Source organism: Carassius auratus, unplaced genomic scaffold, assembly GCF_003368295.1.
Source record: "Carassius auratus strain Wakin unplaced genomic scaffold, ASM336829v1 scaf_tig00215878, whole genome shotgun sequence".
Classification (NCBI taxonomy): domain Eukaryota; kingdom Metazoa; phylum Chordata; class Actinopteri; order Cypriniformes; family Cyprinidae; genus Carassius; species Carassius auratus.
The window spans coordinates 548760-560724 of NW_020528288.1; the positions used below are offsets into that span (position 1 = coordinate 548760).

The following is an 11965-nucleotide window of genomic DNA, read 5'->3' on the forward strand; positions in this document are numbered from 1 at the left end:
TTCTGTTACTCTGACTTGCATAAAAATGACTTCATTAAAGCAGAGACAATCTATGACTGGCATTATTACAGGATAAGTGCTGTAACTAAAGTTATATTAAAGATGAAGTGTCTAATTTCTGCACCACTACCATCATCAAATTAAAATAATGCCTGTTTTCAAACAGGTTTCCTGATGACTTTCCTAAACTCCCATTTTCAATTAGTTAAAACAAACACAGTGTCACTGCATTATTACTCTTCTTTGAATGGTGTACAGTTGTCAGTTTTCACTGTTTTGCTGTGAAGAAAAAAATAAGGAAAATTTTATTTATTGATGATTTATGATTTATTAACATTGTAGTATGAAGCAGGGTGAGGCTGAAAACTGTTGAAGCGAAACAAGGCCGTTGAACGAGCGTGACACATGGCTCGAAAGCAGCGAAGCTTTTATTATGCCAAAGTCGACCGCTTCCGCACCTTCTGGTCATGCATATGTCGGGTGGTTAAGTTTTATCACACTAGATAAATTTGAAAGTACTGTTACAATGCTACTCTGTGCTGTCATCAACTGTCTAATAAAACGCATAACATATTAAAGCGTCTTTGGCATTTCCATGTTTTCTACAAAACCAGAAATCAAGGGTGTATGACATCATTTGCCAGGCAACACAATGACACTATGGACAAGGTCCATGTCTCTAGTTAAAATTGCTTATTTCTCCAGATTTAAACGTTCTTCGAAATATTAAGAGATAATGCAAGTACACATCAGCAAAATATATAACACCTTTCCAATGGTTTTTGGAGATTTTAATAAAAAAATGAAAAAAATTATTACATATTGTACCTTTAAGACATTTGACCATCTACAGCTTAAACATATATTGTTTTTATCATGTGACATGTGGAAAGCAAAGCCCACTGACACACTCTCCCCACAGCTAAATATACAACTATATACTATAGTATTTTAGTATTCACCATTTTTCTTTTTAATGAGTACATAAACATTGTAGAAGTATGTATGTTTGTACGGGATAATCAATGGTATGCTGCGCATTATAGGATTGTAAATGCACAACGTGGAGGCAAAAAAAACACATGATTTGAAGCGGCAAGCCATTGATTATCCCTTACATACTGTATATACATACATATAATTGCGCTACATCAAAAACAGCGATTTTACCACTCTGGCCACATGACAAAAATCTATGTAAAGTTAACTAGATTAAAATACATCTTACTTCTCTGTCAACAATATGTACTTTGATATACTGTCGTTGAATACCAACAACATCTCCATGTAGTGAGATGAGCTCTGGCTGCAGAGGGATCCTGCTCATCAGAGAAAGACATCTGAGTAGGCACGATGACAGATGAGAGATGGATGGCAACGCACTTCACATCAGTCTCCCTAGCATCTCAATCATTTGTTTTAATCAGCCCGTAAAGACTTGATTTAAGTATTGTACCACATGAGTGGCTTTGTTGTACAGCAGCAATTTAAGAGAGGAGAGAAACTCCTACACGTTGTCTCCTCTACACGCTGTGTAGACGATATCTATCAAACCAAACAACTGAACTAGGTGATGCACAGTCAACTGAGACCTTTTTTCTAACATTAGCCATATAAGTCTTAAAACTCTTTAAATTTTTTAATTTGGTAACCATTTTGTTCACAACATATTTCTAAACCCATAATTGGAGTCCGAAGCATCATCGCCCCCTTATGGGTGATCCAATATTAAAATATTTAATGATGGAAAAGTCAGAACAGTGCAAATGGTCATTGTAAATGAAAATCACATTGTTGATTTGTGAATGTGGAGGAGTGTAATTTTGATAAAGAGGAATCTTCACTTAATTTGATAGTTGAGGCCTCCACATTCCACATTAACAGGACAAAATCCATTGTAAATGTAATAGAAACAGACTACTAGATAATGGGAAGCTAAATTAAATCATGTCGTGACTTACCTAACAGCCTAAACATAAACCCTAATTTGGATGAAAATCTAAAAACCTCAGACAATCAATAACTAGACAGGCAAAATATGTAACGGGTGTCCAAAGCGACGCCACTGAAAAGGAGGTAGTACCTGCAAAAATTGATATCGGGGTAGTTGCCATACTCGGACCTGCGCGAGTTGCGTCTGGGAAATGTACAGAAGAAGGCATTGGCAAGAAGGCAGGCAATTTGTTCCTGTGACATGGTCAAGGACTGATTCATCCTCGTCTTAAGCAGCGGGATTGGCTGAGGAAGAGGAGAGAGAGGAAAAGATAATTAGTTTAGCAACTGACCAAACAGGGAGACAGAATTACATTAAGCAAATGGCCAGCAGTAATTAGGGTGCCCTGCTGTATCCCACCATCAGCCAGCAGCATTTACACCGAACGTCATCCATCTCTACTGATCAGACTTAAAGACTCTTCAGGGCAGTATAGATGACTAATCAATGCAAACATTAATAAAAAGTACATAAATAAAGAGTGGATCCGAGCAAGAAGAGATTTTCCTTTTTAAGGGCAAAACCTCCTGAATTCTTAAAGGCTTCTTATCTGTGCAAGATCTTACATAAACAGAGATTGAATGGCTAAGTAGAAACTAGCTTACTGAATAGTTTGCAGCCTTGTCTTGCCTAAATTTATTCAGCTTAAAGCTGAATTGTTTATTTTCTCAATGTTAAAAATGCTTTAATCTACTCTATCTTAATGTGCAATAAGTTAGTCTATCAAACATGGTTTCTAAATGGTACTTCAGAATCTTACAGATAGATTTAATAATAATATCTAAAACTGGTTTAAAAGCTGGAAGTAGCAGGTTTTAGCTGGTCTCCAATCCTGGCCAATCTGGTTTTAGCTGGTTGGTACCAGCTATAGAATTGGTCAAACCCCCACTAAAACAAGCCTGCAAACTAGTTATGACCAGACTTTAAGACCAGCTCAAACCAGAAAACCATCTTAGCCTGGTTTTAGACGTTTTTTCTTCAGAAGGGAAATGAAAAAGATAACACGAGGCTTAACATAGAAGTACATTTGTGAAAACTTAAAGCATTAAATTTAGATGCATTTAAGAACATATCCCTCAACAGTATTGCTCTGATGTCAGAAATTGGGATGATGCACGTCTACCATTGGCCTTCATTAGTTCAGATGATAATGAGGCAGTTGTGCTCATGTGGAAGTGCCCTTCTCTAGCCACTGGTTTTACACTGCAGCATGCTGGGCCCATTGAGCTTTACCAGCCACACATGATTATCAATACTGATCTATTTTTGCCCCAAACCTGAGCGTCTCTCCAAGCCAATGTGAAGGCAGCACATCATTTTGTGTATATTTACCTGGGTGCAAATCTTGGGCGTATTCAAAACCAGCTTCATCATCTTTGGCAATGTGACATTAAAGAGATGCTGTACTTCTTCATTTTCCATACCCTGCATGAGAAGGATTAAATGTGTTTGATAGCAGATTAGGATTAACAAACAAAGGAAATACAGGTCTGTTCACACTTTAAATAAACACAAATATTTAAATTGGTTTAAGGTCTGTAAGATGCATTTATTTAATCAAAACAGTAATATTGCTAAATATTAAAAACCTTAAATAACTGTTTTGTATTTGAATACATTTTAAATTGCAATCAATTCCTGTGGTGGCAAAGCTGCATTTCCAGCAGCCATTACACCAGATCCTACAAAAATCATTCTAATATGTTGATTTGCTATAGAAAAGCTATTTATTAGTATTGTCAATGTTAAAAAGTTGAATCCATGATACATTATTTCTTAATTCTTAGATTAATATAAATAAATAGTTTATTTGAAATAAATTATTTGTAACAATCTGAGTCTTTGTCACCTGAAAGAAATCCATATTTGTCTATTAAATGAAATTAAAGTGACAGAGAATGAATCATACTTTTGACTATTATGGATTAAAGATTGACAACATTACCATGTTATGTCCTCAATCTAATAAGAAAGAAAAAATAATAATAAATGTCAACTGTCTGGTACAAAATTAGAATTAATAATGAAGCCTTTTCAGCTCTGTTCCTGAGGCTTTTTTTCCACAAAACACCATTTAATTTCAGCACACAATGATATTATACCACAAAAGTCTATATAGTACCATATTATCCAGTAACATTTTAGACAATTTAGAAAAAGGGCACTGGTAGGGATTCATAAAAAGCAATTACACAAGGAAAAGTATGCATTCGTAAGCACCGGCATACATAATCACAGCTGAAAGAGTGAGAACAACACGGAATTAATAGCTATATACAGACATAGATAACAAGACTGTGTTCTTAAACATGACAGCACTTGCCATCTCATCAGTGAGGACAGGCCTTAGGATTGATGTATGATCACCAAAAGAGTGAAATGAGAGTAAAATGAGTATGGCAAAAGCAAACAGATGGAAAAACACTGAGGAACGTGAAGATGCATAGTGCCAGAGCTAAAGAGCAGAGGCACAGCTCAAGCTCTTAAGTGGACAGTTTAAGGAGCGGGTCCACTCAAGCATGCTTCATTAGAATGCGGTGCACTTTGCTAATGGCTTTGATTGGCTCCCTTATAGATTGAATGGCTGTGGTTAATTAAATTTGATACAGCCATAAAAAGGCACAGACCGCTATTGATTTACGCAGGTCTGAGATTATTCTATCAAACCATCTTAAGCAAGGAGGGGACGTTCTGATGTCTTGGCTGAAGCCAGAACTATAAGAATAACACTGTAATACAGAAATGGCTTTTGACTATTAATCTAAGATATAGCATAATTCAAAGTCTGCCATTTATTGCACACTGGAGAAAGACTAAAGGCAGTTAAAGACTTTCTTGTAACACAATGTGTTCTCTGGAACGGGAGAAAGAGTACCATTGCCAAAACAGCGACTGTACAGGTATGGAATGTATTGTCACTTTGGAGAAGAAAGAAACATTGTGTCTCATGTAACAGTAATATAGCACAATAAAACCAATGCCTGGTGGGTTTATTCTCCACCTACAGTTGCAATCAGTGATCAAACTGGGCCAGTAATATCCAGTAAAAGAAATTCATGTGCGATGATGTTAGAAATACTTTGAAGTTATTATCTATTGTCAAATGTGCAACCGCCTCACACAGATGTCACTTTCAAACAGTAGGTTCCTGTGTCTGCGTGACCAAATGGAACCACTGTGAAATCTGCATGGGCAAATCTTCTGCCCTCATGAGAAATTCCTATTGAAATGTCTAGATCTTGTCTGCAGAATAACAGTACATGTGAGGACAGCTTTAATTTTACATATAGGCAGTTTTCATGAATTGATAGGTGTTCTGAAAATTTGATCAGTGATCTGATCCTTTTTTTATATATACAGATATTAGGGCAGGTTATTACATTAATGTTATTTAAAAAAAAAAAAAAAAAAAAACATTCTTAAATGTACAGAATTTGATTATGCTCCTAATATAATTTCATTATATTTTAATTTGACGGTTACACTTTAGCATAGTTTTCTCACTATTAACTACTTGTTTAAATAAAGCAACATACCTAAATTTAACAACTACCTTACTAACTATGAATACGCAGCAAATTAGGAGTTTATTGAGGCAAAAGTCCTAGTTGCAGTTTGTTAATAGCAAAATAATTAGACCTTAAAATAAAATGTGACCAATTTGAATGTTTTGGCCTGATTTTGTCTAAAGTAAGAAACCTTGACAAAATTGTATTACTATTTATTATGATTTTTTTTTTTTTTAATATCTTTCAGATTTGTGGTTTAGATTTAGCATGATAATTAAAAAATGAATTATGTATACACTTCTAATAATACTACCAGCACAAAAAGTACCAATGTACAGTAGCAGCTTTATATTTTAGAAAGTGGGTCCGCCACAAAGGAATCATCATATTTAGGGATTCGTGGAATTAAAAAGCATGAAAATAACTTGTGTTGGCAGAACAAAAACCGAGCATAAGTTGTATGACTGCAGCGTGTACTGTAGAATCTTCTGTACCCATAGAGTTCAACAAAAGTTAGCTTAGTTAAGATCGAACAGAACAAGTACTGTGGCACAAAACAGTAAACAAGCCCTCATTTAAGTCAAGCTCTTGGTGGAATAGGAGCATTCAACCTCAAGCGTTCTTATAAGTCATCTGCCTATCAGAGCCACCATCAAGACCAGCTTCTGGCTACGCGGAAGACCATGGCCCATCTGTTGAGTGTGTTTATTTGCAGTAAACAGGAGCCTCATCTCCCTGGCCTTCCTCTGCCAGCTGCTGCTCGTTATGCTGAGTGCCCACCTCTGTCTTAATTGACTACTGCTGGATGCAAAGGGATCCCCGGGGATGAGGTAGCAGAAGGGGCAGACGCGGACTGCTTGGTGCGTATTCACTCGGAGGCTAACCTGCTTCTTCTCTCTGACTGCAGAGAGTAATGCCTTTAGTGTGCCAGGATATTCAAACCAGTCAGACTAAACAATAATGGAACATTTTTAGTATCATGGGGCCTTCTGGTCCCAACTGTGACACACCACAAGAAATCAGACTTTAGGATGCTCACTTCATTAACACCACAAGATTAGAGCTTCCTTTTTATGGCAGCTGCGGTTATGATATAGTCAAAAATGCATCATGAAATGAAATGTAACCAACTGGGGCCACTTGACATACTCTTTAAGTAAAATGGTTTATTCTAGCATTGGCAGAGACGCTGATTAAACTTTTTTTTTTTTTTTTTGGCTGAAGTCAGTTTTACTGCACAAGCATAATGTAATGCCGTTAAACTGAATTACTTATTATTTGTGCATGTACAGTTTGTTTAAACTCATTAGTGCTTTGTGCAAGTTGTAGATTTAATTTATTACTTTTCTGATTTCATTTCCACTAATGACACTATCAAATGCAAACCAACCATCTGCATGCACATTATTTGGGGTGCACTGAACTACGTCCAGATGGGGTAAGTCAAATGCTTTGCACATTAACACATGATATCGACTCACGCAAATCCAATGGACAATTGAAAAGCAAGCTTGCTTTGGCCATCTCTGATTTACACAAAAGAAAACATGGAATCTCCATTTTAATTATTTTTCCTGAAGGAAAAAAAAAAGTACTTCTTACCTCAGTGCAGAGATAATTCAAAGCTGTGAAGTCCCATCTTTTGGCATGTACGGTGTTGTAACTCAATATCGCATCCTGTAAGATTATGAAACAATTAATTTTTAGAGGCCTTTCATATAGAAGAAAAGGTAAACCAACAAATCACATTCAAATAAGTCTATAACATTTATTAGATAACTAAAACCAAGAAAAGAAAAGGATGCATCTCATCTTGGAGCAATTCTGCCACCCTCTGGTGGAATTCATTACTTATTCTTATAGCACGATTTTCTCAAGAAAACAAAGCATACCCTAATGTCAAGTGAACTTTTGCATTCTCCTTCCAAAGCTGAACGAATCAAATCCCATCGACTTTGTACTTCTCTTCCATCCTGAAAAAAACACATCACACTATACACATCAAATAGACATCATACACACGATATCATTCAAAAAAATTTAGCAAGATGCAAAAAGATGAATGAAATAGAAAGAGTAATAGTAAAGACGTTTGTCATAAAATTATGGTTATTTTAAATAAATGCTCTTTGAACTTCGTATCGGCAAAGAATACTTCATGTATCATGGTGTACACAAAAATATTAAGCAGTGAGACTATCCTCATTAATGATAAAAAAACAAAAGTTTTTTGAGCACCAAATCAGCATATTAGAAGGATTTATGAAAGATCACTTAAGAACAGAATAATGGTGGTAAATTCACAGGAATAAATTACATGTTAAACAAACGTTATTTTAAATTATATTTCAATAACATTCAAAAAATCTCTGAAAGATGCGGTATGATGTAACTATGACAAACGATCATTTCATTTTAAGCCTAATAAATAGTTTCAGCTATTCAATAGAAGTCCACTCTAAAAAAAATGAAAGTCTATATAATTTAAAGGCAATTATTTTTTATTCTACATGGCACCACCTAACATAAAAGAAGACATTACCTCATTCTCCACAGGAAACAGGTTCTTTTCTGAACAAGGCATCTTAACGGTCATTTCATCCCAGGAATCTCTGTATTTGCTGGGGTATGGATGGGGGACTTGACCTTCTTTGAGCAGGTCTGTCTATAAACCAGAGCAGAGAGAGACTCTAGGTATTTACCAGTTCATTTAACCTTTGAATCAATACAAACATTTTGTGATCAGGTCAGTATAGCATTCTGATATTTTAAAGGGTATTTTTTTTAATGGTTGCCTGAAAATAAAAATAAAGCCTGCAACAGACTCAAATGCCAGAGATGTAAAATATGAAGTAACTACTTTCTGCAGGGACATTTAAGTACTATCCAAGCACTTCAGTCCAAATCCTTTCAATGAAACATCAAAACACTGATTTCTATGTTGTGCAGGCCAAGCGTAGAGCTGCTTGGACATCCACAGCAGCATTAGACTCAAACTGACAGGAAGCCCTTAGGCGCTGACCGAGAACATCACAATGTCGCTGCGGAGTGCTGTGGAGAGCTTGGCTTACCCTGATGAGTACTTTGTGATTGTCTGTTGCCCTGAGGTGTGGCAGGGACTGTCCACACTGAGGCATTCTTCTAAGCTCCTTTATTGGGGTCCCAAGCCATTCCTGTTCTTTCTGCTCTGCTGGCACTTGCTCACTGGAGAGATGGAACAAATGATTTGATCTGCATTATTATAGTTCATTGCATATTAATAACTATATATTATCATTGCATTATTATTATTATTGTGCATTTTATATCTTTTATAAGATTTCAGTGATATTGGTACAATATCGATTAATGGATTCATATCAGCCAGTATTGCATATTTAACTGCACAAGCTCATTTTGCCTACTTTTACATTTAGATTGCCTCTGTCATCTAACATACACACACACACACACACACACACATATATATATATATATATATATATATATATATATATATATATATATATATATATATATATAATTTTTTTTTAGAAGAAGAAGAAATGTTTTTTGAGCAATAAATCAACACACTAGAATAATTTCTGAAGGATCATGTGACACTAAATACTGGACTAATGGCTACTGAAAAGTGGAATCACAGGAATAAATTACATTTTTAAATCTATTCAAATAGAAACAATTATATTTAACAATGAAAATAAAACAGCCTTGGTGAGCATAAGACTTGCAAATCTCAAAACTTGCTAACTTAGTTTTTATAATTTTGTAATGATCGATTTCAACAAAATACTATAGAATTTCAATCAGCCATATATAAAAGCAGTTATCAGTAAAAGCCAAACTTTTATTACCAGTGCATCTGAGTAGTGTTTGATAGTGTGGTAAAAACATTATCTACAGCAATATTTCCCGAAACAACAATACCTTTCTGAAGGAGACACCTGTGTCTGGTCACTTTCAGGTTCAGTCTCAACAACATTTTCAGGAACAAAAGCATCAGCACCAGAGCACCCCTCTGTGTCATCTGTTTCCATGGGTGTCACTTCAGGTTCGTCTTTGATGCTGTCTACAGCTTCTGGATTGGGGACTAAGGGTTTGGGCTCCACCACCATTGGGTCAAAACTGGAACAGGGGTCTTGCAAATCGTGGCAGACAGGAGAGTTGCTAGGCAGAGACTCTTTGCATGCTGGACTCTCTCTCATCTCCACATCTTCATTATGAGTGTTACTTGTATTTACAGAGGAACTGAGGTTTGTCCCTGGCATCTCTGTAGACATGCAAGTCATCTTGACCAGCTTGGCATCTGGTGAAGCGGATTCAATTGCCTTTTCTCCACTGCTTGGCTCTATTGGAATGTGTGCATCAATACTATCAGGAGTTTCATTATAAGTGATGCCCTTTGTGTCCTTGTCACAGTTCGGCAAAGAGGTCTTCTGGTCCTCTGGTTCTTCATTCTGCTCCTTACGTTTTCTTGTTGATTCACACAGACTTTCATTATCTTTCATGACTGCCTGACTACTTTTCTTGATTTCAAGAGTTTCATGAAGATCACACCCTGCATCCTCATGGCTGTCAAAGACAAGAATCGAAAAGTGCTTCAGTTATTTTTTTTTTACCCATTTTAAAAACAACAACAACAAAACAACTTACCTATCTGTATCTGTGTTACAAGTTTCCATATTCATCGTAAGCACACTTCCTGCCTTACTACTTGCTGAAAAAGGAAAATGAAACTTAGAACTGAAAGTTAGATCTTAGAACTGAAAATAAAAGTTATAGTTACAGTCACAACCCATTAGCCAGAGTAATCTAAGGATTACAGCAAAACGAGAAAGCTAGCATTTCAAATGACATTTTACTGTAAAATGTGAAGCAAATTCTTTCAATGGTCCTCTGGTTCTTCATTCTGCTCCTTACGTTTTCTTGTTGATTCACACAGCTTATCATTATCTTTCATGACTGCCTGACTGCTTTTCTTGATTTCAGGGGTCTCACAAAGATCACACCCTGCATCCTCATTGCTGTCAAAGACAAAAAAAAAAAAAAAAAAAGAAAAAAAAGAAAAGTGCTTCAGTTTTTTTTATTTGTTTTTTTTACCCATTTAAAAACAACAACAACAACTTACCTATTTGTATCTGTGTTACAAGTCTCCATATTCATCGCAAGCACACTTCCTTCCAAACTACTTGCTGTGAAAAGAAAAATGAAACTTACTGAAGATAAAAGTTAGTCATAACATTGGCCAGAGTAACTTAAGGATTACTGCAAAACAAAAAAGCTAGCATTTCAAATGACATTTTATTTAAAATGTGAAGCAAATTCTTTCAAATTATTCTCGAAATGTATCTTGCGCACACACACACACACATACTTATCCCTACTGAGGGTCCTTGGTTTGGCTGAGAATCTGACTTGATTCTAATGATTGACACCAGAATGATTCTAGTGTCTAGAACGGTTATATTGATATTACATATAATTTTATATACTTCTAAGTGCATCTTTCAAATCCATATATGTATTATCATATCTATAATAAGTATTAGAATAACTCTAATAAAAGCTAAAGCACACGTTCATTTTTCTTAGATGAAGCCTTTACATCTCAGCAAAAACCTACCGAATACATTTTAATACACAATAGGTTTCCGGTATTATTACTGCAAGAAAAACAACAATAGTCCTTCAGTACTTCAGGCTAATATTTGTATATTAGACAGACTGCTTAACTGTCAGTCTGTTCGCTTTTAAATCACGGATCAAATAATCATACTTGCTCTCTTTTTCTGCTTTGTCTTCGTATCGCTGTCAAGCTCACACACATATTCGAGCTCTTTTCCAGGAGACGGGAAACTATACCTATTTATGCAAAGGTTTCTTGCTTTTACCACACAATCGAAGACAACTAGATCACAATGGAATAGAATTAAACACATAACAGAAAGGATCGCTGGTAGAGGAGGCATCAGTTCCGGGTCGCAAAGTCTGCTACTGATTGGATGGATTCTTGTCACGTGTTTGAATGAAAAGCCTCTTCAACAGGAATCGGGTACTCTCATCTCTTTTTATTAACGCAAGACACATATATATAATATAATTTAGTAGATAATGTATTTGTTGGGTCAGAAATTGTATTGCAACTTAGAATGAAATTCCGTCAATCTGTTTCTTCGGGTTCTTCCGCTTAATGTTATGTTTTAGATTTTTATATTAAAGTATGGGTTAATCCTCAGCGTTTTATTGGCCTAGATAAACTACTATGTAACACACAATTAACCTAGCAAGAAATGTAGCAAGTACACATACATTTGTAAAGCTCTTATATATCGAACATAAAATAGAACAACTCCTTTGCAAAATGTAGTATGAGGTTGACAGTCAGCATTTTCCATAACGAATCATTTATTGAAAAAGAAAATAAGATTTGTTACTCTGTTCGTGGAAATGGTCTAGTATTAAA

General features: G+C 35.6%; 1 protein-coding gene across 3 annotated transcripts in view; it reads right to left on the reverse strand.

Annotated features, from left to right (window-relative positions):
- The window catches only part of parga (poly (ADP-ribose) glycohydrolase a), a 31879-nt gene extending 20405 nt beyond the window's left edge, over positions 1–11474 (reverse strand). The window contains exons 1-11 of one of the 3 annotated variants that reach the window (XM_026261577.1): positions 11279–11474; positions 10631–10694; positions 10423–10526; positions 10156–10219; positions 9430–10074; positions 8574–8706; positions 8045–8167; positions 7395–7475; positions 7105–7179; positions 3326–3418; positions 2084–2238 (exon numbers count right to left, since the gene is read on the reverse strand). In XM_026261577.1, coding sequence (XP_026117362.1) covers positions 2084–2238; positions 3326–3418; positions 7105–7179; positions 7395–7475; positions 8045–8167; positions 8574–8706; positions 9430–10074; positions 10156–10219; positions 10423–10526; positions 10631–10694; positions 11279–11471 — 1730 coding nt within the window. In that variant the 5' untranslated portion in view covers positions 11472–11474. Of the gene's footprint in view, positions 1–2083; positions 2239–3325; positions 3419–7104; positions 7180–7394; positions 7476–8044; positions 8168–8573; positions 8707–9429; positions 10075–10155; positions 10220–10364; positions 10527–10630; positions 10695–11278 lie in introns of all 3 variants that reach the window. The other 2 variants (XM_026261579.1, XM_026261578.1) reach the window with 2 other exon arrangements.
- Between the last annotated feature and the right edge of the window lie 491 nt (positions 11475–11965).